Raw genomic sequence first — 27905 nt, 5'->3', positions numbered from 1 at the left:
AGCAGTGTTTTTCCTGCCATCACTTTGGTTTTTGCAGAAGAAAAATTTGCTGCAAATTCTCAATGTGTGCACATCCCCTAGGTGTGACTACTGGGATACTGAGAGTAACTGCATCCGCATCTGTAGGTTTGGAGTAAATTAAGTTTAAACTAATGTTTTTAATGACTATAAGTTTGCAATGGTACATTATTACATTATTATAATGTATATATACATCTCAAAAGATGTAGAATACATTTATTTTATTGCAGTTTTAACAATATCAGTATACTAAATATTAAGTCTGCTTTGTCTTTATTCGCTGGGCACTTCCGTGTTTGAATTTACTGATAGCGAGTCCAGAAAAATACCTTCCCCATGACCATACTACTTTGCTAGATATCTCCGCATACAGATATATGTGAACGCTATTAGTTGCACTTTTTATAAGGTTCCATTTTTTAGCCTTTGTACTTTAGACTAATGGTGGATTGATGTGATCCTATTATCAGTCATAGGGTATAAGCTTTGTTTCCTACTTGCCCAGTCATTGTTTAAAAGCCGGACTAAGCATTCTTTACATAACTGGTCATCCATAGTTATTGTGTAGTATCGATAGTCACTGGTGTAAAGATGTCTAGTTAGTCTTATTTCTCCATTCTCCATTGTTAGGTCCCCAAAATCACCTATTGATCTCCCAATCCAACTGACATAGGACATGGCTAACAATACAATCACCATATCCAGAGAGGAACTTGAAGAACTCAAGGAAGCATTTGAAAAAGTTGGTAAGTCCAATATGTCTTTGTTAACAAGGTAGAAATCCAAAGTATACCATGAATTCTCAGCTGGGGTTGTATGTTGGTACAATTTTTACTGAATAATCATATATAAATTGTATGTTTTCATCATTTTGCAAATTGTCTCTTCAGAGAGGAAGAGGACCAGAACTTTAGTGCCACCTACAGGAAGTAGCAATCCTAAAAGTCAATAGTGACCCTTTAACGAGCCTTGTCACATGACTTAGGATAAAAGCCAAGACCAGAAACTCAATTTGCAGACACTGTGTTTTGGGGTACTGCCCCTTGTCAGTGCAAAGTGTGAGTTCTGGTTTGGCTGGATGAGGGGAGTCAGACCGGTATCCAAGGGGTAACATTTCTCCTTGGGCGATTGACATGTTAAGTACGTCGTGGTGAGGAGACTTTTAAAGCCACAATGCTCCTCTGGGAAATATGAAAATTGTCTTTTCAGAGAGAAAGAGGACCAGAACACTCGTGCCATCTATAGGAAGTAGCAATCCTAAAAGTCAATAGTGACCCTTTAACGAGCCTTATCACATGACTTAGGATATAAGTCGGAACCAGAAACTCAGTTTGCAGACACTGTGTTTCAGGGTACTGACCCTCGTCAGTGCAGTGTGTGAGTTCTGGTTTGGCTGGGTGAGAGGCGTCAGACCGGTATGTAAGGGGTAACATTTCTCCTTGCGGAGAGCGACATGTTAAGCATGACAATTTGCATATTTCCCAGAGGAGCATTGCGACTTTAAAAGTCTCCTCACCGTGACATGCTTAACATGTCGCTCTCCGCAAGGAGAAATGTTACCCCTTAGATACCGGTCTGACGCCTCTCATCCAGCCAAACCAGAACTCACACACTGCACTGACGAGGAGCAGTACTCCGAAACACAGTGTCTGCAAATTGAGTTTCTGGTTCTGGCTATATGGCTTTGTAGTAACATATAGTTTACATTATACAAATGCAAATAGTAGGACTTTATAGATAGACGAAATAAAACAATTTCTGGGGAAATTGCATCTGTGTGATTGTGAGGGCATTACAACTAAAAAATAGCTCTAGGGCTGGTGAATTTGTTACTTTTATATTCTTACCAAAAGTAAGAGTGGATCCTAAACTGTTTTGTAACAAATCCTGGTTTTAGTAAAAAAAAAAAAAAAAAAAAAAGGCATCGATAAATGCACCAAAACTGCAGAGTTTTGACAAATGTAGATCTACTTCTAATAAAGGTCCTTTCGTTATGTATTTTAAGGGCACCTCAGGGTAAAAACTGGATGCTTCCACTGTGCTGTAGAGGTCGTTCACATACCCATAATATGGACTATGTTGTAGAGATTCATATTAGGGCATCTAAATAATTGTAAAGTCCAAACTGCACCTCTCCTTTTTTCTATTGTCATATGTAGGAATTTAGAGTTGTTTTTTAATAAATTCCATTGCAGGCCATAATAACTCTACAGGGAAAATACTCAGACAATTGCAACTTTTAAAAAGTCAAAGTTCATAAATTTGGCTTAGGCCTCGGCCCCACTATCAGTATTTGGTCAGTATTTTTTTTCAGGAGTGGGAGCCAAAACCAGGACTGGGTGATAAATGCAGAATTGGTGACTTGTTTCTATTATACCTTTTCTCTGACTGTTCCTCATCTGGTTTTGGCTCCCACTCCTGAGAAAAATACTGACTGAATACTGAATAAATACAGACAGGGGGGCCGTGGCCTTAAAGCCATTTACATTGCTAGCCACACCAACTTTCCTACACACCTTTAAAGGGAATCTGTCACCAGGTTTTGCTACCCCTTCTTAAGTATAATGTAGGGGCAAAGACTCTGATTCCAGCAATATGTCACTTACTGGGCTGCTTTCTGTCGTTTTGATAAAATCCCTGTTTTATCTGCCGCAATCTAGCAGTTCTCTAAATGCTGAACTCTGTATGACCCCGCCCCCACCACTGATTGGCAGCTTACTGTGTACACTATACATGGGCAGAAATCTGCCAATCAGTGGTGTGGGCTAGTTATACAGAGCTCATGAATATGGAGGACTACCTGCCAGCAGGTTTACTAGTCTTCTAGTTGTAATCTTCTGCTGATAAAACAGTGATTTTATCAAAACTATATAAAGCAGTCCAGTAAGTGACACATCGCTGGAAACAGGGTCTCTGTCTCTACATCATGCTGCTCTCAGATTAGGTGGTAAAAACCTGGTGACAAATTCCCTTTAATAAATGGCACGTGCAGTGTAAAAATGCAAAAAGCTGAATGTTTTTGTGCATTGAGACAAATTTTGGACATTTTGACTACAGAAAATTGGTGCAAAAGCCTAAATAAATTCCATCCTCTGTTCCATTTCTATGGCCTTGTTTTCCACTTTGCTCTCTGCGATATATGAATGGTTCATAAGCCGGATCTGACTTCAGCGACAGAGATGATGATTCCACTAGGACCATCCTTGGAAATGACATAGTTAGTCTCTCTATAGTAAAAACATAACAGACAAGTCAAAAAATGAAAGCATCACTAAGCAGTGATTGATACCTATGCTGGATACCAGGTACGTGAAGTGCCACCATACAGTTTCAGCTGTAAGAATGTATTGTGAAAGCACCCTCTTCACAAAAGTGTAAAATTTGGAAACTCTAGTCGTTTAGGGGATAAACGCCATGTGCAAATATTTTGTATGGTGTCATTTTCAGTCTGTAGCTAAGAATTAACCAAGAGAATAATAATACGCATTATTTTGGAGGAGCACCACCACTATATACAGTGTAAGTCCAGGAAATGGCCTATAACCCTTCCCTGATGAATGGTCAGCAATGATTACTTCTGAAAGATCATGGCTGATGTCTTTCCTCTTTGGCGTTGTGTTAACATACTCTTGAGTTCTGCAGACCAGCAACCTGAGGAAACTTCTGCTTTTACAGAGGTGGTCACTATTGATGATGTACAATTAATCATGGGCATTTAATTAGCAGAACCTGGCTGCTATTTACCCACTTAATTTCTATGGAAGCAATAAGGGTGTACTTAATTTTTTACACGCTGCTTCTGCTTTTTGGTCTAGTTTTTGTAAAATAAATGATAACACGATGTACTTTGTCATGTGTAGCTGTTATCTGCTGGTGTTCTGTGTTTTTTTTTTTTTTTATTATTTCCTGATTTGTAAAACTATAGAATTCAAAGAGGGCGTACTTTGACAAGACTGATTTACATCTATAGTTTGTGCAGAGCTGTACGTGTGATCTCAGTAGAGTATCTTGCATATGGAGCACAGTAAATGTACTGCGGACCTCAGAGCTTTATCCTAGTAAATGCTATACCATGGAAGGTTATTGCACCGCGCTGTAATAAATGGATCCCACAATTCACATTCCAGACCTGGCTGGGTGGATCCTTGGAACTGTTGACATCACATCAATGTTTTAGGTGCAACCTCCTAATAAGCTTGTGTCCAAATAAAGGCAGGACTCGTATCCAAGGTGGATAAATGCAACACATAATAAACTAATTTATAGCACCTCCGCCCAGAACATCTTCTGGAAACTGACAGTTTGATGGAAATTTAACAGAAAAAGTTTATCTTGCATTCAGGAGGCTCTATACATTTTAAAATATGAATTTCCCCGTAGTTTATAAATCATGTTTGCCTCATCCTTTCTAGTTTACCAACAGGGACTTTGTGGCGGATTTAGGCTAGGACTACATGGCGACTTTGGCCATAACACAAGTGACCCGACCAAAGGTCCCTCTATGCCCCTAATGCCGGTGAAGAGGGTTATATCATGAGCCACAGGTACCACAACTGCAACAAGCAACAATAAATCCAACTGGTACTGAACTTTTGCAACTTCCTAGTCGCAGTGCACTGTGTGTTGCAATGTGACCCCATTACGTTCCGATGTGGCAGCGGTATAGAGAGATCTCACACCTGAGTCGCCGAGTAAGCCCAGCCTTATCAATAATGTGTAATGGATGTTAATGATAATGATTGAGTCACATAGCTATATGCACCCCTGCCAAATATTATAGACAATGTTCACATGTATTTTTTGCCAATGTGTAATAATACATCAAGCAGATGTTACATTATCGGGAAAAAACATGTCCCCCCTCTTCCCCCGCAGCAATACAGCGTATTACACGTCACAACCACAGCAGGTCCTATCCCTTGTGGTTCTTTATCTATTTTCTTGTGTTCTTGTGAAATGTATGTGAACAGATGTAGCTTAAAGTGGTCGTCCTGCCTCGGGACAAAAGTCTACAGTCATTCTATGCACACCGCCAAATTGTACGCTGTCACAATCCCCCTGTATTCCTGGTTCAAGTAGGACTTCATGTGGCCACATGTATGCGGTTGTGGCGCCCCTGCGGGTTCAGTCGCCACAGAGGTCCTGCATCCGTGGTGCCTCACTCTCTGGTAAGGAAAGGGTGCAGCCCGGGACCCCAACACCTACATCCAACACTACACTGCTCCAGGCCGGCTGGAAGGGCAAGATGCACTGTGTTCTGCTGAGCCCTGTCCCTGGCTGGAGTGGGGGGAACCAGAGTGAGGGGGAACCAAGTAGTGGGTGTGGGTGGAGGAAGGAGTTTAGGGGAGCATTTGTTAGGAGTATAAATAGGGGATCCATCTTAGTTAGAGAGAGTGAAAAGTAGTGAGTCTGAGAGAGAGGTGTCTGTGTCTAGTAAGAGGAGCAGGTGCTCTTCAGGAGCTCTGCTCCAGAGCGGGCCTAGTGAATGAGGCCCAGCAGAGGAGAGAAGAGTAGGGGAGCAAAGGAGGAAGGCTCTGGTAACTGAATGGGTCCCAGGGGTACGGAAGGAGCAGGAAGCCACCCGTACGCCTAATCTGTCAAGTGTCAGAGGGACCAGGCCGCAAGAAGGGAACCGGTCCTTGGGCTAGTCGTGTCGGCTAGGAAACCGGAGGCTTCTGATTTTTATGGTGCAGTTGCCATACTCGCATCTGAGTAGCCAAGAAAGGGAACTCCAGGTGACCCTGAGGGATCCGAGGACACCATCTTGGGGACTCAGTTTGTGAGGTGCAGGGCAGGAGGGAGAGAGCCAGCGTGGAAAGTCGGCTGTGGAAAGGAACATATAGAAAGGGGGTCTCGATAAGTACTCTCGAATTGCCGGAGGGACTTCTGAACCCCTGCTTGGTGAACGCAGCGCAACGCGGGAAGCGGTAACCTGTACAGTGTACCTGAGGAATCTAAAAAGAACTGTGAGTAAAATCGGACGACTGCACTCCACTGTCTCTGTCAGTTATTGCCCTGCGCCATCATCCCTCCTACGTTGCAATGCCCTGCATTCCTTCCATCAACCCTGCCCCGGGGGTCCGCTCCGCCTGTGGCGAACAGAAACATCCCAGCTGCCATCCCATCATCCCCCGGAGGTCTGCAGCAGTGCTGGTAACTATTACCAGAAACCACGGGTGGCGTCACGAGACAAACTGTTAACAAAACCCCTTTTAAAGAGTGACCCAGAGGACGGGCCCGGGAGCTGACTGCCGTGATATCCTACAAAGAAGGTAAAGGCCCCGGTACCGAGTCTTCCCCATATATCCCCCTGGGCGAGTCACGGTTTCCATGCGTTAGGTCATGTGCCGACGAGTCTCATCCGGCTTTTCTCAGGTCACTTCTTTAGAGAGAAGCCAAAAGCGTTATATCGGCACATGACCGCAAATATACAAATAACTTAAATGTGATTATGTGACCGACTTCTTGCACCTGGATTATTATCGAATCGTGACAGCGCGCTCACTGAACCCCGTCACGGCTCAGCAGTCTATAGTCATAAGCGTGGACAACCCCTTTAGTAGGACAGCACCTGGTTATTGGTTGTTTTGTTTTTTATGTTTGCCTGTCTTATGTTGTTATATTTCTGTGATGTGGCCAGGTAAGGTACTTCTTTTTGTCCTACTGTTGTGGCTATGGTGATAGGAGTGCAAGGTACTTCCAATTGTGGGAAAGATGCCCTCATGGCGAAACTGCTTATTGAATTGTATATTACAAAATTTTGCACGCAGCCTTAGGCACCATTCAGATGTTTTATGTGTTTCATGTGTTTATTCTTTCCACAAAACAGACTGATCCCCCCCCCCAAAATATGATTACAATTAAACCTGACTATTAAAGTGAATTGTTCAGCAAAAAAACCCAGATAACACTCCAAAGCCATCCACATGTCATCTGAACGCTGGCTGGTTTTTACTGTTAAATGGGTAGTACAACCCCTGGCAAAAATGATGGAATCACCGGGCTCGGAGGATGTTCATTCAGTTGTTTAAGATCACAGACATGGCCCAAAACTAAAGTCATTTCAAATGGCAACTTTAGGGCTTTAAGAAACACGAATAGAAATCAAGATAAAAAATGTGGTACTCAGTAAGGGCAAGTTTTATGGAATCACTCAATTCTGAGGAAAAAATTCTGGAATCATGAAAAACAAACACACAAAAGAACACTCCAATACATCACTAGTATTTTGTTGCACCACCTCTGGCTTTAATAACAGCTTGCAGTCTCTGAGGCATGGACTTAATGAGTGACAAACAGTACTCTTCATCAATCTGGCTCCAACTTTCTCTGATTGCTGTTGCCAGATCAGCTTTGCAGGTTGGAGCCTTGTCATGGACCATTTTGTTCAACTTCCACCAAAGATTTTCAATTGGATTGAGATCCGGACTATTTGCAGGCCATGACATTGACCTTATGTGTCTTCTTTCTAGGAATGTTTTCACAGTTTTTGCTCTATGGCAGGATGCATTATCATCTTGAAAAATTATGTCATCATCCCCAAACATCCTTTCAATTGATGGGATAAGAAAACTGTCCAAAATATCAATGTAAATTTGGGCATTTATTGAAGATGTAATGACAGCCATCTCCCCAGTGCCTTTACCTGACATGCAGCCCCATATCATCAATGACTGTGGAAATTTGCATGTTCTGTTCATGCAGTCATCTTTATAAATCTCATTGGAACGGCACCAAACAAAAGTTCCAGCATCATCACCTTGCCCAATGCAGATTCGCGATTCATCACTGAATATGACTTTCATCCAGTCATCCACAGTCCATGATTGCTTTTCCTTAGCCCATTGTAACCTTGTTTTTTTCTGTTTAGGTGTTAATGATGGCGTCTGTTTAGCTTTTTTTAGCCATTTCCTTTAGGCGGTTTCTTACAGTTCGGTCACAGACATTGACTCCAGTTTCCTCCCATTCATTCCTCATTTGTTTTGTTGTGCATTTCCTGTTTTGGAGACATATTGCTTTAAGTTTCTGGTCTTGACGTTTTGATGTCTTCCTTGGTCTACCAGTATGTTTGCCTTTAACAACCTTCCCATGTTGTTTGTATTTGGTCCAGATTTTAGACACAGCTGACTGTGAACAACCAACATATTTTGCAACATTGCGTGATGATTTACCTTCTTTTAAGAGTTTGATAATCCTCTCCTTTGTTTCAATTGACATCTCTCGTGTTGGGGCCATGATTCATATCAGTCCACTTGGTGCAACAGCTCTCCAAGGTGTGATCACTCCTTTTTAGATGCAGACTAACGAGCAGATCTAATTTGATGCAGGTGTTAGTTTTGGAAATGAAAATTTACAGGGTGATTCCATAATTTTTTCCTCAATTGAGTGATTCCATAATTTTTTCCTCAATTGAGTGATTCCATAATTTTTTCCCTCAAATCTTATTTTCCGTTGTGGAAATGCACTAAAAATGCATGTGTGAGGAGCTTGCCACATATCAAATACTAGATGGAGGCCCGATGCTATCACATCGGGAGGGCGGTAATATCACAATGGGGGTAGGCTTTGCAGTGTTGAGAATCTCTCCCCCCATGTGCTCACCCACCTATCAACTCTCTTTCCCCCATGTGCTGACTTCTCCCGTCTGTGCTTTCTTCTTTAACCTGTCTACCCCATGTGCTACCCCCCTTGTCTTCTGTCTCTCTCCTTCCTGTGCTGTGTTCTCCCCTCATGTGCTGTCCCGTTTGAGCTGTCTCCCCCCTGTGCGCTTTCTCTCTCCCCCATCTGCTGTCTTCTCCTCTCATGTGATCTCTTCTTTGATCTGTGTAACCCATGTGCTCTCCCCCTTGTCTGCTCTCTCTCCACCCCTGTGCTGTCTTCTTGCCTCATGTGTTCTCTCGTTTGAGCGGTCTCCCTGCGCAGTAAATCAGACCGCCGCCATCTTTGTTCAGCCGAAAGCAGCGGTCACATTAAAACTGCGCATGCGTTCCTCCTGTACAAAGATGGCGGCAGTCAGTGAATCATTCGGCTGATCCCGGCGGTGGCGTATACAGCGTGTTCGCGACGGTGTTCCGCTGGTGGTACCACACAAGAGGCTGGTACCACCTGTGGTTTCCATATTGAGACACCCATCACTTGGGTGTCCCAATATGGCAGTTGACGAACTTCCGCCGCTTGGAATTCTGGGATCCGGACACATCTGGATGGAACAGAATGTGAAGACATTACAAGGTAAGTATATTATAGACCAGTGGTCGGCAAACTTTTTTGCACCAGGGACCGGCTTTAAGCAAGACCAGTTTTCAATGGCCCGGTGGGGGCGGGGCTTTGGTCATATGTGGGTGGGGTTATGGAGGGGTGGAGCTTAGTGCATACTTATCATATAATTATGACATTTATAATGAGAATGTGATTCAACTTACCATAGGTTCAGAATGAGTGGGAGCACCAGGCTTGTTTCCCTGGATCAGTGGGAGCACTGGGCTTGTTTTCCTGCAACAAGACAGTCCCATCTAGGTCCCATCTGATGATGAAGACCACTACTGCTGCTACTGGACACAGCCACTGCTGCTATGAATTTTCACTGTTATTTGCTTTTTTCACTTTAACCAGAAAATCTGCTGCTGGGCCGCACGACACCAGAACACAGCTACAGGAGTCATAAGGGTGGGACACCTGACGTCATATCTAGCTGCCCATTAGCATCCAGAGCCCCTCCCCCTCCAACTCGCAGCAAGCAGGAGGGGAAGGAGCGCTGGACACACATGACGTGCTTGTCCCTGCTCCTGCCTGAGCACATTCTGAGAGTAGGGCCGCATGGCTAATTATCTATTCACTGCCAGTCCCTCCTCCTCTTTTCTTATAGGCCACTGATCACATGCTGGCTTTCTCCCTGCTGATCCTCTACAACTGTCAGCGGCGCCGCGGACCGGCTGAAAAACCCCAACGGCCCGGTCCTGGTCCGCGGACCGGCGGTTGGGGACCTCTGTTATAGACTACTGGACCAATGCAAGTAGAGCGGAGTCCACAGCTCTAAGGGATGCAACTTTTCCAGCGCAGAGCACCGGTTACGTCAATCTTATTGTTGTGTTTTATTAGTGGTTTACCTGTTATGTTTTATTAGAGATTTGCTTGCTGTGTTTTATTGGTGATTTGTTTGCTCATCAGTTTAGCCTCAGGAATCAATGTTTCCATTCAGTTACAGTAAGCATACATAAGGCCAGACCCAAGATTAGTAATCAAGGAAAGCAACCATTCTATTAATCTCGTTATTATCGCAGGGGGCCTCAAGCCACTGTTCTAAAAGCTACTAGTCCCATTGTGTGGATAGAATAGGAGGGTAGACCCACTGGATCCATCACCACAGGGGGTCTCAAATGCAGTCCCAGGTGAATGGCTCCTGGAATATTCTCCATTCTTTCAGCTAAAAGCAAATGCTTAAGGGGATGGTGTGAACACTTCTGCCCATTCAGGGGGCTGATCCCAAGAAGGGAGGAGAGGAATGACGTCAAAGGGATAGGATCTAGGTTGAGATCCTGGAGCCTTGAATGGATGGCCTATCTTATGGAGTGGGCTGGACACACGTGCTACAGTTGGGGGATCTGTCGTCTGCATTTGATGAATTTTCTTAAGAACTATTGCTACTGGATACCTGTGCTGGTATCGTTTTATCTGTTGTCTGGAGGAGCGTGGAATGTGAATACAGGCTATAGTGGCTGGGGATACAAAATCTGTGAGCCAACCAAAAGTTGTGAGACAGTGAGTATCGCCTGGTACAAAGGCAGTGGAACTACCACCCTGGGGAGGGAATCTTGTGGATTGGGGGCAATGTATTTTGGCCATTTACATGGAGTGGTTGAAAAATGCTGGATGTAAAAAATAAAATATTGTTGCATCGTTAACCTGCCTAGGTGATTATTATAACCCACAAGCTCAGATCTTCACAGCATGTATTCCACAGCTGATTGCATTAATAAGGTTTTGTTAAATACCAAATACTAGGAAGTATCAAAAACAAAGCAGCTTTATTTCAAACCTGACATACCAAAAATAGACAAAGACCGCAGTGTCAAAAACGCATGTACAAAAAATGCAAGTAACCTAATTTACCCAATAGGTGCAGAAATGCTGCAAAAAATCTGCAACATCAAAAAGTCATCAAACACTCATTGTGGAAACTTCTAAAGTATGTTTTCTCTGAACCACCGCAATATTTCAAATTAAAATAAGCATGGCTGCAGTAAGACAGCCGGCGACTCATTCATGCTGCCGGTGTTTGGGGAGCATGAATTGGCTGACATTTACTCTTTAACATGCAGGAAAGATACTGAATTTTCAGAATTTTCTCTTGTCAAAATTTGGTCTGCATTGTGCTTGTTTATGATGTATTCCTCTTTTAACAAAATTTTTTAATTTTTAACTTTTAAAGTAATAGCATAACACTAGGGGCCCAGAGATTGGACTCCCCACCGATCCTGAAAATAAAGGGACTGCAGTGTTTAGCAGCGAGACCCCTTCATTCTCAAAAAGTGAGGGTCCCATAGAGCAGACCTGCACCAGTCACAAGTAATGGCATATCCTAGTAATATTCCATCAAGTCTGAGTTTGAAGAAATTCTTTAGTGATATTTGAAGGGCAGGAGTTTTTAATCTGAAGAAACATTTCCTTTTATGGAAGAAATGTCAGGGATACATTGTACTTTGAACAGATATAGTTCAGTAAAGTACATAGGACAAGCCCTATAATTAGACTTCACTTTCCTGACATCTGTGTTATGTAACTGCTCGAGAAGCTGAAAATAAAATATAAAAATATTGAATTCACCTCCTCCTATAGAGACAAAGATTGTTCAAAACCCATCTGATGTGTCCAGCTGACACAAGGGCACCACTAATCTTCAATTTTCGCTGGTGTCATGTTCACTTCTGCAGGTTTTCCTGGCCCCTAACGGGCAGAATAACATAGGGGTCTTCTCTATTCTATCTAATAATGATAGATTATAAGGAAATCTAATTATACATTGTTTTACAAAACGTACAGTGCCTTGAAAAAATATTCATACAGTGTGAACTTTTGCACATTTTTTTTCACGTTACATCCACAAACTTACAGTAAATTTATTTTATTTGGATTTTATGCGATATATCAAAACAAAGTAGCAAGTATTTGTGAAGTGTAAATGAAATGATACATCATTTTCTAAGATAGTTGTCACTTATATAATAAACTGCATATTTCCAAATTTTTGTGTGCCAAAGTTACTATCCACTACTGCTTTATTCCTTGTCAATTGAACAGAGATGGGATGTCATACCAGACATTGACAATTTTTCTGAAAAAAAAACACAAAAAAAACAAACCCATTTTTTTCTGTACCCAAACTGTTCACACTGGTGCCGTGATTTTATTTTTCAATAGAGCAAATTACTGTATAATTGTGTAGTCATTTAAGGAAGAACTATGACGAAAAGATTCATTCATCAAAAGATCCATTTCTATTAAAAAGATGAAAGAAATCCACAACACAATCTGCTTAAAAACTGTAGAAGATTTCAGATTTTCTTCTGCGGGAGAAGATGACCTATACATTTATTTACTGGCGCAGAAGGTTGCAATACAATCATTGATCATTAGCTTGCCATCATTACGTCAATCTGTAACACTGTGATATGCACATAGGAAATAATCACATTTTTGTCTGAAATGTGATCTTTTAATTAATATGTTACTATGGTAATTAAGAGTTGCTGAAGATTAGGAAAGGATTTGTATTTCCCAGAATGCACCAATCTTGTCTAGTGGCTGAGCCATCTCCTGTAGCTCTGTATCGTTCACTTTAATACTGGAGCTTCAATACCAGGCAAAATCATTGGATGAGCATGGTTTAATGATATTTTTTACTATTGCTAGACAACGCTAAATTTTCTGTGTGGAATTTCCCCATAGGCTTGCATTAGATGCGTAAAATTCACAGGTAAAAAATGCACATGCATTTTTAGTACGTCAATCAAGTATGTCAATCAAGTTTTGTCAAAGCTAAGTACCAGGAAGTATCAAAAACAAACCCCTTAACGACTGCCGTAACACATTTTCACGTTAAGGGTACTTATTCCTCAGCGCCGTGAAATTGCCTCGCTGAGGAATAAGGCTGTAGCGCCCCCCAGAGTCAGAAATTCTCCGGGATCTCAGCTACTGGGGGTAGCTGAGACCCTGGAGAATATGATCAGGGCCAGTTTTTCCAGGCCCCGATCATGTGATCGCTGCTATTAAGTGAATAGCGATGATCACGAAAAAAAAGTGTGCACGCGGTTACAATCATTTCTCTCTCCTCTGACATGATATACACGATAGAGAAATGAAGCCCCCCGAGCCCTCCCAGTACCTCCGCCGTCCCCCCGGATCTCCTGATCCATCCCCCGGCCCTCCGTTATCTCTCTGTAAAAAAAAATGGTGTGTGCATGCACAGTGTGCTCACCGAGATCTGCTAGCTGGTGCCCCCCAATAATAAGGAATTTTCCCTATGGGTTCCTTTTGATCACTGTGATAAACTAAACCATATCACAGTGATCAAAAGAAAAAATAATAATAAATTAAATCCCCCTTTGTCCCCCCCTAAGTTAGATAAAAATTATAAAATAAAAAAATATTTTTTCCCATTCTTTGTACTTAGGGTTAGGGTTGTGTTAGGGTTAGGATTAGGGTTGTCTTAGAGTTAAGGTTGTGTTGGGTTATGGTTAGGATTAGGGTTGTGTTATGATTAGGGTTAGGGTTGTGTTAAGGTTAGGGTTAGGATTAGAGTTAGAGTTGTGTTAGGGTTAGGGTTGTGTTGGGGTTAGGATTAGGGTTAGGATTGGGTTAGGGTTGTGTTAGTGTTACGGTTAGGATTAGGGTTGTGTTGGGGTTAGGATTAGGGTTAAGGTTGTGTTAGGGTTGTATTAGGGTTGGGGTTAGGGTTGTGTTGGGGTTGAGATTTTTTTAAAAGTAAAGAAAAAAAAATGATGATGATATGGCGACTAGTGTTGAGCGCAAGTGCTCACTACTTGAGTTTACATCGGGTACTCGGGTATGCACCGAGTATCGTGGGTGCTCGAGTGACATGCTCGAATCCTCGCCCCGCATGTTTCGCAGCTGTTATATAGCCCAAAAAACCACGCGGGGATTGCCTGCCATATACGAGCAATCCTCACATGTTTTTTTTGGGTGTCTAACAACCGTGAAACATGCGGGATGGGGACTCGAGCATGTGACTCGAGCATTCACGATAATTGGTGCATACCAGAGTACCCGATGCAAACTCAAATAGCGAGCACTTGCGCTCAAGACTAATGACAAGATTCTGTGTCGTACCTCTGGGTTCAAAATGTTCACTATACACCTTTGATAAAATCCTTGAGGGGTGTAGTTTCCAAAATGGTGTCACTTGTGGGGGGTTTCCATTGTTTAGGCACATCAGGGGCTCTCAAAACACGACATGGCGCCCACTCTCTTCTCCAGACAATTTTGCGTTTAAAAAGTCACACAGTGCTCTTTCCCTTCTGAACCATGCCATGCACCCAAACAGTGGTTTTCCCCACATATGGGGTATCGACTTACTCAGGAGAAATTGCACAACAAATGGTATGGTGCAATTTCTCCCGTTACCCTTATGAAAACACAAAATTGGAGGCTGAAAAGCATTTTTTTGGGTAAAATGTGAAAATTGTATTTTTACAGCTCAATGTTATAAACTTTTGTGGAGCACCTGTCTGGGGGTTCAAGGTGCTCACCACACATTTAGATAAGTTCCCTGATGGGTCTAGTTTCCAAAATGGTGTCACTTGTGGGGGTTTCCACTGTTTAGGCAAATCAGGGGCTCCACAAATGCTACATGGCGCCCACTAATTATTCAAGCAAATTTTACTTTCAAAAAGTCAAATGGCGCTCCTTCCCTTCCGAGCCCTGCCGTGCGCCCAAACAATGGTTTTCTGACACATATGGAGTATCGGCGTATTTAGGAGAAATTGCACAACAAATTTTGTGGCCCATTTTCTCTTGTTACCCTTGTGAAAATAAAAAGTTTGGGGCCTGAAGTAAAATTTGTGTGAAAAAAGTTAAATGTTAATTTTTTCCTTCCACGTTGCTTCAGTTCCTGTGAAGCACCTGAAGGGTTAATAAACTTCTTGAATGTGGTTTTGAGCACCATGAGGGGTGCAATTTTTAGAATGGTGTCACTTTTGAGTATTTTCTGTCATATAGACCCCTCAAAGTCACTTCAAATGTGATGTGGTCCCTAAAAAATTGGTTTTGTCAATTTCCTTGGAAAAATGAGAAATCGCTGGTCAACTTTTAACCCTTATAACTTCCTAACACAAAAAAAAATTGTTGCAAAAATTGTTCTGATGTAAAGTAGACATGTGGGAAATGTTATTTATTAACTATTTTGTGTGACATATCTCTCTGATTTAAGGGCATAAAAATTAAAAGTTTGAAAATTGCAAAATTTAAACATTTTTCACAAATTTCCATTTTTCACAAATAAACACAAGACATATCAAATACATTTTACCACAATAATGAAGTAAAATATGTCACGAAAAAACAATCTCAGAATCAGGGGGATCCGTTGAAGCGTTCCAAAGTTATTACCTCATAAAGTGACAGTGGTCAGAATTGTAAAATTTGGCTTGGTCATTAAGGACATAATTGGCTCCGTCACTAAGGGGTTAAAGCATGAAGCACCAACAAAAACATGATAAAAACACATGTTAAAAAAACGCACACAAAAACACAATAAAAAAGCTCAGATTAACCTAATTTAAATAATAGAGGCAGAAATTGGGCAGAAATTCTGCAACACCAAAAACTCAACAAAAGCTTATAGTGGAAACGTAACCTAAGAATCTAACCAAACAGACTTTTCTTTGGTCAACATTCCCACAATGAGCTTTTGGTGAGTTTTTGATGCTGCTTATTTTTGTTTTAAAAATGCAAATAACCTATTTTACTTAATGGATGCAGAAATGGTGCAGAAAATCTGCAACATTAAAAACTCACCAAAAGCTCATTGTAGGAACGTAGCCTTAGGCCACGTGCATACATTGAGAATTTGGTGAGTTTTTTACCTCAGTATTTGTAAGTCAAAATCAGGAGTGGAACAGTCAGAGGAAAAGCATAATAGAAACACATCACCACTTCTTCATTTTTCACCCACTCCTGGATTTGGCTTACAAATACTGAGGTAAAATACTGACCAAATATTCAACATGTGCATGTGGCCTTAATCATCTTCATGACAAGCATCTTTAATACTTCGTAGAGCACCTTTGGCTGTTATGGCTTGCTGCAAATGTGATGCATAGCCAGACACCAACTACAGGCAGCACTCCTGAGGAATCATGGCTATTCCTCATGAGCAATGGTCTCCAGTTCATTAAAATTCTTGGGTTGTCAAGTGAGGGATCCAAAAATGAAGTGATCATTTCCTTGCACTCTCAAGGAAAAGGATACAAAAACATTGCAAAGAGATTGAATGTTCCTAGAGATATAGCTGGAAGCAGAGTCCACAAGTTCAAAGTTCTAGGAACACTAATTACACTACCTGGAAGTGGCAGAGGAACTCCTCTAAATTCCTTAGGGGCAGGTGAACAAAAACCCTAAAGTGAATGCACAAGAGTTTAGGTGAAAGAGGGGCAGTGAGTTGTCAGTTCTCACAGTAGGGCGCATACTAAACACTGAAGGTCTCGATGCCTGAACTCAAAGATGTATATCTCTACTGACCCAGAGGCACCAGAAAAGTTGAGTCAAAAATGCTGAAAACCATATATGTAAGCCACAGAGGTTTGGGGATTCTATTTTCTGGAGCTATGACACAAAAGTGGTCTTTTTTACGCCTATGGATCATCATTATGTCTGTAGGAGGAAGAATGAAGCATATATTGAAAAGAACACCCTGCCTACAGTGAAGCATGGCAGTGGCAGCTTTATAATAATAATAATAATAACTAATAAATATAAATATAAATATATATATATATATATATATATATACTGCTCAAAAAAATAAAGGGAACACTTAAACAACACAATGTAACTCCAAGTCAATAACACTTCTGTGAAATCAAACTGTCCACTTATGAAGCAACACTGATTATGAATCAATTTCTCCTGCTGTTGTGCAAATGGAACAGACAACTGGTAGAAATGATAGGCAGTTAGCAACACACCCCCTATAAAGGAGGGTTCTGCAGGTGGTGACTACAGACCATTTCTCTGTTCTCATCCTTTTTGGCTGTTGTTTTGGTCACTTTTTCATTTTGCCATTGCTCTCACCCCTAGAGGTACAGTAGCATGAGGCGGTGTCTACAGTACAACCCACAGAAGTTGCTCAGGTAGTGCAGTTCATCCAGGATGGCACATCAGTGCGAGCTGTCGCAAGAAGGGTAGCTGTGTCTGTCAGTACAGTGTCCAGAGCATGGAGGCGATACCAGGAGATGTGGAGGGAGCCATAGGAGGGCAACCACCCAGCAGCAGGACCGCTACCTCCGCCTTTGTGCAAGGAGGAACAGGAGGAGCACTGCCAGAGCCCTGCAAAATGACCTCCAGCAGGCCACAAATGTGCATGTGTCTGCACAAACGGTTACAAACCAACTCCATGAGGGTGCCACTGGCGCCCTGTGCTCTTCACAGATGAAAACAGGTTCGCATTGAGCACATGTGACAGACGTGACAGAGTCTGGAGACGCCGTGGAGAGCGATCTGCTGCCTGCAACATCCTTCAGCATGACTGGTTTGGCAGTGGTTCAGTAATGGTGTGGGGTGGCATTTCTTTGGAGGCCCGCACAGCCCTCCATGTGCTCGCCAGAGGTAGCCTGACTGCCATTAAGTAATGAGATGAGATCCTCAGACCCCTTGTGAGACCATATGCTGGTGCGGTTGGCCCTGGGTTCCTCCTAATGCAGGACAATGCCAGACCTCATGTGGCTAGAGTGTGTAAGCAGTTCCTGCAAGATGAAGGCATTGAATCTATGAACTGGCCTGCCCGTTCCCCAGACCTGAATCCGATTGAGCACATCTGGGACATCATGTCTCGCTCCATCCACCAACGTCACGTTGCACCACAGACTGTCCAGGAGTTGACGGATGCTTTAGTCCAGGTCTGGGAGGAGATCCCACAGGAGACCATCCGCAACCTCATCAGGAGCATGCCCTTTGTAGGGAGGTCATACAGGCACGTGGAGGCCACACACAATACTGAGCCTCATTTTGATTTGCTTTAAGGACATTACATCAAAGTTGGATCAGCCTGTAGTGTGTTTTTCCACTTTAATTTTGGGGGTGACTCCAAATCCAGGCCTCCATTGGTTAATAAATTTGATTTCCATTGATGATTTTTGTGTGATTTTATTGTCAGCACATTCAACTTTGTACAGAATAAAGTATTCAATGAGAATATTTCATTCATTCAGATCAAGGATGTGTTATTTGAGTGTTCCCTTTATTTTTTTGAGCAGTGTATATATACAGTGCATTGTGAAAGTATTTGGCCCCCTCGAACTTTTCTACCTTTTACCACATTTCTGGCTTCAAACATAAAGATATAAAATTCAAATTTTGGGGGGAAGAATCAACAACAAGTGGGACACAATCGTGAAGTGGAACGAAATTTATTGGATATTTTAAACTTTTTTAACAAATTAAAAACTGAAAAGTGGGGCGTGCAATATTATTCGGCCCCTTTACTTTCAGTGCAGCAAACTCACTCCAGAAGTTCTGTGAGGATCTCTGAATGATCCAATGTTGTCCTAAATGACTGGTAATGATAAATAGAATCCACCTGTGTGTAATCAAGTCTCCGTATAAATGCACCTGCTCTGTGATAGTCTCAGGGTTCTGTTTCAAGCGCAGAGAGCATCATGAAGACCAAGGAACACACCAGGCTGGTCCGAGATACTGTTGTGGCGAAGTTTAAAGCCGGATTTGGATACAAAAAGATTTCCCAAGTTTTAAACATCTCAAGGAGCACTGTGCAAGTGATCATATTGAAATGGAAGGAGTATCAGACCATTGCAAATCTACCAAGACCCAGCCGTCCCTGTAAACTTTCATCTCGAACAATGAGAAGACTGATCAGAGATGCAGCCAAAAGGCCCATGATCACTCTGGATGAACTGCAGAGATCTACAGCTGAGGTGGCAGAGTCTGTCCATAGGACAACAATCAATCGTACACTGCACAAATCTGGCCTTTATGGAAGAGTGGCAAGAAGAAAGCCATTTCTCAAAGATATCCATAAAAAGTCTCACAAGCCACCTGGGAGACACACCAAACATGTGGAATAAGGTGCTCTGGTCAGATGAAACCAAAATCAAACTTTTTGGCCACAATGCAAAACGATATGTTTGGTGTAAAAGCAACACAGCTCATCACCCTCAAAACACCATCCCCACTGTCAAACATGGTGGTGGCAGCATCATGGTTTGGGCCTGCTTTTCTTCAGCAGGGACAGGAAAGATGGTTAAAATTGATGGGAAGATGGACGGAGCCAAATACAGGACCATTCTGGAAGAAAACCTGTTGGAGTCTGCAAAAGACCTGAGACTGGGACAGAGATTTATCTTCCAACAAGACAATGATCCCAAACATAAAGCAAAATCTACAATGGAATGGTTCAAAAAGAAACGTATCCAGGTGTTAGAATAGCCAAGTCAAAGTCCAGACGTGAATTCAATCGAGAATCTGTGGAAAGAGCTGAAAACTGCTGTTCACAAACGCCCTCCATCCAACCTCAATGAGCTCGAGCTGTTTTGCAAGGAAGAATGGGCAAGAATTTCAGCCTCTCGATGTGCAAAACTGATAGAGACATACCCCAAGCGACTTGCAGCTGTAATCACAGCAAAAGGTGGCGCTACAAAGTATTAACTCAAGGGGGCCGAATAATATTGCACGCCCCACTTTTCAGTTTGTAATTTGTTAAAAAAATTTAAAATATCCAATAAATTTTGTTCCACTTCACGATTTTGTCCCACTTGTTGTTGATTCTTCAAAAAAAATTAGAATTTGATATCTTTATGTTTGAAGCCAGATATGTGGTAAAAGGTAGAAAAGTTAGAGGGGGCCAACTATTTTCACAATGCACTATATATATATATATATATATATATATATATATATATATATATGTACATATATTGTGTATTTTATTTATTTTACAGGCTTATTATCTTTTACATTCTGTTAACCAAATTGTATCATTCTGCCTGGCAACCTCCTGCAGTTAATTGAGTTCATGGCTCCAGGGACAAAGGTTACAAGGGAAATTGCAAAGAGTTTGTTTTATAATCGTAGTATAAGCTCAGAATGGAAAATGTGTAATAAAATAGATATTTTTAGCTTTTCAGGAGTCTCAGTAACTATTTAGTTGAAAATAAAAGGCAATATTTTATCAGACCCTTTTCCTTGATTTGGCCCTCATTCTATTCACCCTTTCTACCTTTTGTGCCTATCATTTTTAGTTAACTCTTTTAACTTTACTGTGCTGTTTTGTGTTTTTAAGACGGTTTTATTTAATGTCCTTATCACTAATACAACAGTACCTTTTCTTCCTGCAGATGCTGACAACAGTGGATCTATTAATGACTATGAACTACAAGATTTATTCAAAGAAGCCAACCTCCCCCTGCCTGGCTACCGGGTGCGGGAAATTATAGAGAAAGTATTTGCAGCAGCCGACCGTAATAAGGATGGGAAGATAGATTTTGAGGAGTTTGTTTTGGTGAGTAGCCGGCATTTCATAATTTAAAGCAAAAGCACAATAAATGAATGATACATTATGTCAGACCTGGGCAAACTGCGCCCGGCCTGAGGGCTTCATTTGACCCTTTGGCTGGTCTGTCCGCCCTTGGACTGGAAAAGCCAAAGGGCTTAAAATGAACCACAACCCAGCAGTGCAGTTCTGGCAGCATTGTAGTGTGCACCTGACCTGTGTAGACCTGACCCTTAGACACAGGTAAGGCGTGCACGTGAAATTAGAGAACGAAGGGTAAGGTAGAAGGAATTGTGAGCGAAAATAGGAACAAGGCAAAGAGCAGGAGAAGAAAACAAGGAAAATGAAAGAGAGCTGGATTGTGATAGAAACAAACATAGAGACAAAGATCATGACAAGGCTAGAGACCATGGGAGAGATCGTAGTAAGGATCAAAGCCGATCAAAGTATGTCTACGTTTATTATACTTAGGGCTGAATAACAGGAGCATATGATTTATAAACTTATAATAAATTATATGGTTTTGATTAGCTGATACTGGTAAGAATACATGTTCCAATAAGCCCTATCATAACATGTATTGGCAGCAGCGAGTCACCATACTTACTGTAATTCTGCTCAGTATTAAGCAATAAAATTTGTATTAATATAATAAATAATAGTAAGATAAAAAAAATAATATTGAGAAGAATTAAAATCAGCCTATGGATTCAGTCCAACACAACACCCACAGTCTCTCACTTCGGGAAAATGAATTTCCCACCCCAGAATTATTTCATGATCGTTCCATAACATTTATGGAGAATTGTCATTGGTTAACCAGTAACCTACATGAGTAAGTATAAGCCATTACTCTTTATTTTGCCGCTCATTTTTGCCTATAGGTGACACTTCTGTGTACATAATCCCCTGTGTCTGATAAATCTGCTTGACTTAGCTCTCACAGGATAAGTACTCCTAGACATATGAGTCCAAATCATGTGATGATGATGAACAAATGTAATCGCCGGGAAGTAACATGCAAACTCAACCTCTTAGGTTTCCAATTAATTTCAATGGTTTTCATGACTTGCTGGATCGGATTTAACCTGCATGAAAAATATTAAAAACCTAAATTGTAAAGAACTGAAGATTTCATATACGAAATATATTGAGCAGATTTACTATTAAAGTTGAGCCAAAATTTCGGCGCACTTGTCATATTTTTCTTTTATGAAATGTTTTAGATACTTTTTGTGCTGTGTTTGACAAGGTTGTGTGGCTTAGAAAGGAGCGCGGCTTAGCTACAAAGAGATTGTGGATTAAGATTTACCAACATGCTCCAACATTTCAGCCCCCAAATATTAGTCTAAAAGTAAGCCAACAAAGATGCTTGAAAGGAACCTGTCAGGCGAATCATGCTGATCTGAGAGAGAGAGCCTGGGGATTGTTCTTTACCCAATGGAAGGGACCATATAGGGTGGTGGAAAAGGTGGGGGAGGTCAACTATAAAGTGTACCGACCAGAGAAGAAGAAGGCCTTTCCCGTATATTATGACAACCTATTTTTGTCTGTTTGATGGCCAGTGTGAACATGCTCCTATTTTGCATGCACACCAACTTATACTCCAGTTAATATTTTTTGTTTAGTTTCAGGTTTCTGCACTTAGTGCAGGTAAGGGTGTGGTCTTCCTTTCTTTGAGCTATACAATAGGTTTATATAGCTTCCCATTAGTGGGTATCCATATTCGAGACCCTCTCTTGCTCAGCCCTTATACACATTGACGTCACTTTGACACATAGTAAGGTTTTAATACTAGAGGTTAGGACCATCCCGATTTGGGTACACCTTGACGCTGGTGGGATGGCTTTTATGCTATTTTTTAATCAAAAACGGTGTTTACTAAGTACCTTATGTTATTTATATGCACTATTGCTTTTACTTATTTACTTACAGCAGGGTATTTAATTTTGTTTCTATCTTAGGTGTAGTCTGTTTGATGGCCAGTGTGGACATGCTCCTATATTTTGCATGCACACCAAGTTATACTTCAGTTAATTTTTTTCGGTTAAAACCCTAGAAGGGTAGGGACCTGCTCGAAACCCCTTGCTTGTTGGCCCTGTCATAAGCCAACATTACGGGTGTCAAGTGACAGGAACTTTACCGCCTTCCAAAAATCAGCACAATCGAAAATCGGTACCCAAAAATAGGGGCAGGTTGTTGGAGGTACTAGATCACCCTCGTGTCACCAAGCATGAGCCTCATGTTCGGGTCATTTTAAAGCTCTAGTCTCTGTTTGTTGGCAGATGGTGCCCAGCCCCTGGCTTTGTGAAGCAATGGGGTATGTAGCAAAGCCAGGTAGGCTAGGGTTAAATCCGAGCTCTACAGGCTCTTTGTAGGTGAACCTGACTAGCTCTGCATATAGCCAGGCTAGGTGTTCAGCTTAGTCAGTCAGCTGGGGGAAGCTGACCAGAGTGGATTGTATTGAAGCTGGACAGAGAGACAAGCCAGAATCTCTACAAGAAGAAACTGCACAGGCCGTGTGCACCAAACTGTAAATATCACTGGTTACTATGAACAATAGCCATTTTGTTTGACCGAACTGGGACTAGCTCAGCGGTGTGTGAGCTGCCAGAGTCTTTTATTGTATAGTTAGTGACTGAACAAGGCTAGGGGTTTATGTTTATGGTTTTGTTTTGGTGCCGTGCAACCTGTGGAAATAAACGTCACATTGTTTTGACCCAAGAATCCAGTGCCTGTGTGAACATTACCTGCTGCCTACCTGAAAGCGTGAATCCTTACAATTCCTTCAGCTACTTGATTTCGTTCAGATTGTTTTTATTTAATGATTGCTTTGAAAAAATATAAAAATTGGAATATAATCTTGTTTCATCAAAAAATTTAAGAAAAACACTAGAGAAGGTCACAGGCTGATAATGAATCTTTAAATAATTACAAATAAGATCTGACCCAATATATAGTGCACAGTTACTGTAGGGTAGAAGGAATTACAAAAACATACAGTTAGATGAATATGCAGGTAATTTTTAATTGGTTTGCATTTAAAGGGTACATTACTCATACTGTATTCATAGCGATGTACCTCTGCAAAAAAAACTTGTGCTTTAATATTAAAGAAATACAAAAATGTATATACAGAACAATCATAGTTGAAAGGTCACATATATGTCCCGTGCAGCTATTATTGGGTGCAGGTAGACTACTGACCTCACCCCAAGTGTAATGGTTGCTCAGGCTTCACACTTTTCATCGCAACTTAAGCAATGTTGACAGTCCTTCTGTCCCACAAGGGATAGGACGGAGGGGTAATAAAAGTCCAGACCCTCTTGTCCTGTGATTGGGTGGTGTATCTGTGAATTCACACTTGTCTTACGTCCGCAGCATGCCTTCGGCACAGATATAAGAGATTTCAGAGTGCTTTAATGTTCATGTAAGGTATTTATTGTTTATGTGCCTTTTAGCAAAATTACCATTAGATAGGAGAAAAGTATCAAGTTTATCATTTCTGAACTTTAGAGTCTCTCAGACTTCCAGGAATAGGAATTTTACAGTGTAAACTTCACATATATATGGTCTGACGTAATATGGCAGTTGCCATTTTTACTAAGGGTTCCCGTGCACATTAGATGAAAATGGACCAATCAGGTGGCTCAAAATGCATCACAGACTACATGAGCCAATACTGGATTTTTTTTTAACAATTTCAAACTTTCATTGATTGGTCGTTGATTGAAACTAATGATGATTTGTTTTTTGCCAAAACAGCAAAGTATCAAACATTACAGTTGAAATCACTGATTTTCTTCAACTTTAACCTAATATACAGTGGTGTGAAAAAGCGTTTGCCCCCTTACTGATTTCTTATTTTTTTGCATGTTTGTCACACTTAAATTTAAATATTAGACAAAGATAACACAAGTAAGCACAAAATGCAGTTTTTAAATGAAGGTCTTTATTATTAATGAAGAAAGAAATCCAAACTTTCAGGGCCCTATGTGAAAAAGTGATTACTCCTCTCCCCCTTATAACATAAATTAACTGTGGTTTATCACATTTTTGGGAAGCTGAGTTAAATTTTCCTAGCCACACACAGACCTGATTAATGCCACACCTGTTCTCAATCAAGAAATCACTTAAATAGGACCTGCCTGACGACGTGAACTAGACCAAAATATCTTCAAAAGCTAGACATCATGCTGCGATCCAAAGAAATTCAGGAACAAATGAGAAACAAAGTAATTGAGATATATCAGTCTGGAAAAGGTTATAAAGCCATTTCTAAAGCTTTGGGACTGCAGAAAACCACAGTGAGAGCCATTACCCACAAATGGCGAAAACATGGAACAGAAGTGAACCTTCCCAGGAGTGGATGGCCGACCAAAATTACCCCAAGAGCACAGCGACGACTCATCCAAAGGTCACAAAACACCCCACAACAACATCCAAAGAACTGCAGCCCTCACTTGCCTCAGTTAAGGTCAGTATTCATGACTCCACCATAAGAAAGAGACTGGGCAAAAGTGGCATGCATGGCAGAGTTCCAAGACAAAAACCACTGCTGAGCAAAAAGAACATAAAGGCTCATCTCAGTTTTGCCAGAAAACATCTTGATGATCGCTAACACTTTTGGGAGAATACTCTGTGGACTGACAAGACAAAAGTTGAACTTTTTGGAAAGTGTATGTCCCATTACATCTGGGGGAGAAGTAACACAACTTGATTGCTGTTGTTGGTGCTAAGGGTGGCCCAACCAGTTATTAGGTTTAGGGGGTAATCACTTTTTCACAAAGGTCCCTGTAGGTTTGGATTTCTTTTTCCCTTAATAATAAAGACCTTCATTAAAAAACTGCATTTCGTGTTTAATATTTAAATTTGTTTTGTGATCTGAAACATTTAAGTGTGACAAACATGCAAAAGAATAAGAAATCAAGAAGAAGGCAAACACTTTTCACACCACTGTATATGCGCTTCCTTAAGGTCTTTCTACACCAGTTAACCAGCTGGACTAAACAATCTAAGATTAACTACTTGTTTGCTGATCTGCGCTTGTAGCCTGTTTACACAAGTAGACGGTCGTTCAGATGTACACTGAACAGTGTGTAATAGATTGTTTTGTACAGATAGGCGCATGTCCTATTCATGATGCACTACCAAGAAGGATGATCTTTTGGGCAAAACAGCGAATCAGTATTTTTCTTATTTGTCGAACGATCGACAGCCTGTTTAACCTGTATATTGTGATATGAGTGTTCCTAGTAATGCTTGAACATAATCGTGCAATGTAAATGCAGCTTTAGATGCATAAGATAAACGATGATAAAGCATAATCAGCAGGCTGGCCTACTTTGATCTGTTAGTGAATGCCTATTCATTTAAATTATTTTCTATATATTTAAAGGGGCTGGACAACTCCTTAACAACTAAAGGGCCCATATTAAAACGGAAATAGCATATGCTTACCTCCCGGACTGGCGCTGCACCTCTGATTTTGTCAGAGCGGATATTTGTTTTTTTTTTCTATTTTATGGCCAGTTTAGCTGTTGAGAAGAGACACTCTATTTATGTCTGTCCAGGGAACAGGGGCCTATGTACCGCTTTAATGTATGCCCCAGGATGATTCCGTGTTGGTGTGATGTGCATGAACACGCCTAGATATTTGCAGCAGTAAACAAGTTATATAAGTCATGGGAGTAAAAGGCCAGAAGGAAGACACATTCTATAGTTGTGTATTGGTGCCCAAGATTTTTTATTAGAAAACATTATTCTCAACCATGTACTAATATATCACATTGTCTCCTGCTGTAATAGTTAGTCCAAGACCTGAAAAGTAAAGATGTCTGCCGGACCTTCCGAAAATCAATCAATAAAAGAATGGGCATAACGGCATTAGGTGGGACGTCTTCAATCTCCAGCCAGGGGACACAACATTCCTACTCTGGTAAGAGTACAACACCGACGCTGCTTCTGCCCCTTACTGAATGTTCTAGAAAGCGATACCTTGTCATGCTCCTGTGAGACTGGGATATCCTACAATGGGTCGCTGCTCCATATTGAATACCTGTACGGCTTCTTTCAGATGAAGAGAAGGTGGCGTTTGTTAATTGGATTAATAAAGCTTTAAAAGATGACCCTCACGTTGCGCATCTCCTGCCTATGGACCCTTCCAACAACAGCCTCTTCACATCACTAAGGGATGGGATTTTACTATGGTGAGTGCTGCAGAATGTCTCTACCACGATTAATAAAATCTTCATTTATTTATAGTCGTATTATTGGTTTAGTGCAGCGGTCTCAAACTTGGCTAAGTATATGGGCCGCACATAGAAAAAATGTGAATTTGAAGGGCCACATTCCTTGCAGGATGATATGAAATGTTTAATGATACCATATTGTTTTTTGTATACTCCTTTTGGAACATTTTTGGCTTTTTTCTTTTAAATGGCATTCATTTTATGGGCTATGGTACAGTTTTACAGTTTTTACAATTTTTATTTCCTTTTTGTGTCCCCTAATTGGCCACATACCGTGATTTTTTTCCTTACAATTAGCACCATATAGTAATTCTTACCAACTTCTTATAGTAATGTGCCCATCCTGCTCCCCATATTGTAGTAATGTGCCCATCCTGGTCCCCATCTTGTAGTAATATGCCCCTCCTGGTCCCCATCTTGTAGTAATGTGCCCATCCTGGTCCCCATCTTGTAGTAATGTGCCCATCCTGGTCCCCATCTTGTAGTAATGTGCCCATCCTGGTCCCCATCTTGTAGTAATATGCCCATCCTGGTCCCCATCTTGTAGTAATGTGCCCATCCTGGTCCCCATCTTGTAGTAATATGCCCATCCTGGTCCCCATCTTGTAGTAATGTGCCCATCCTGGTCCCCATCTTGTAGTAATGTGCCCATCCTGGTCCCCATTTTGTAGTAATGTGCCCATACTGGTCTCCATCTTGTAGTAATGTACTCATCCTGGTCCCCATCTTGTAGTAATGTACCCATCCTGGTCCCCATCTTGTAGTAATGTACCCATCCTGGTCCCCATCTTGTAGTAATGTGCCCATCCTTGTCCCCATCTTGTAGTAATGTGCCCATCCTTGTCCCCATCTTGTAGTAATGTACCCATCCTGGTCCCCATCTTGTAGTAATG

General features: G+C 41.4%; 1 protein-coding gene across 3 annotated transcripts in view; it reads left to right on the top strand.

The window, feature by feature from the left end:
* PLS1 (plastin 1) overlaps positions 1-27905 on the top strand; it is a 202112-nt gene that overhangs the window by 111116 nt on the left and 63091 nt on the right. For 2 of the 3 annotated variants that reach the window (XM_073674681.1, XM_073674680.1), the window contains exons 2-5: positions 652-767; positions 20607-20770; positions 26570-26699; positions 26838-26970. In XM_073674681.1, the coding sequence (XP_073530782.1) occupies positions 698-767; positions 20607-20770; positions 26570-26699; positions 26838-26970 (497 nt within the window). In that variant the 5' untranslated portion in view covers positions 652-697. The remainder of the gene's footprint in view (positions 1-651; positions 768-20606; positions 20771-26569; positions 26700-26837; positions 26971-27905) is intronic. The other variant, XM_073674682.1, reaches the window with a different exon arrangement.

Source organism: Phyllobates terribilis, unplaced genomic scaffold, assembly GCF_046119375.1.
Source record: "Phyllobates terribilis strain yellow unplaced genomic scaffold, ASM4611937v1 Scaffold_3__8_contigs__length_932513732, whole genome shotgun sequence".
Taxonomy (NCBI): Eukaryota; Metazoa; Chordata; class Amphibia; order Anura; family Dendrobatidae; genus Phyllobates; species Phyllobates terribilis.
The sequence above is the reverse complement of the archived record's forward strand: the minus strand, read 5'-3'. Positions and strand labels throughout refer to the sequence as shown.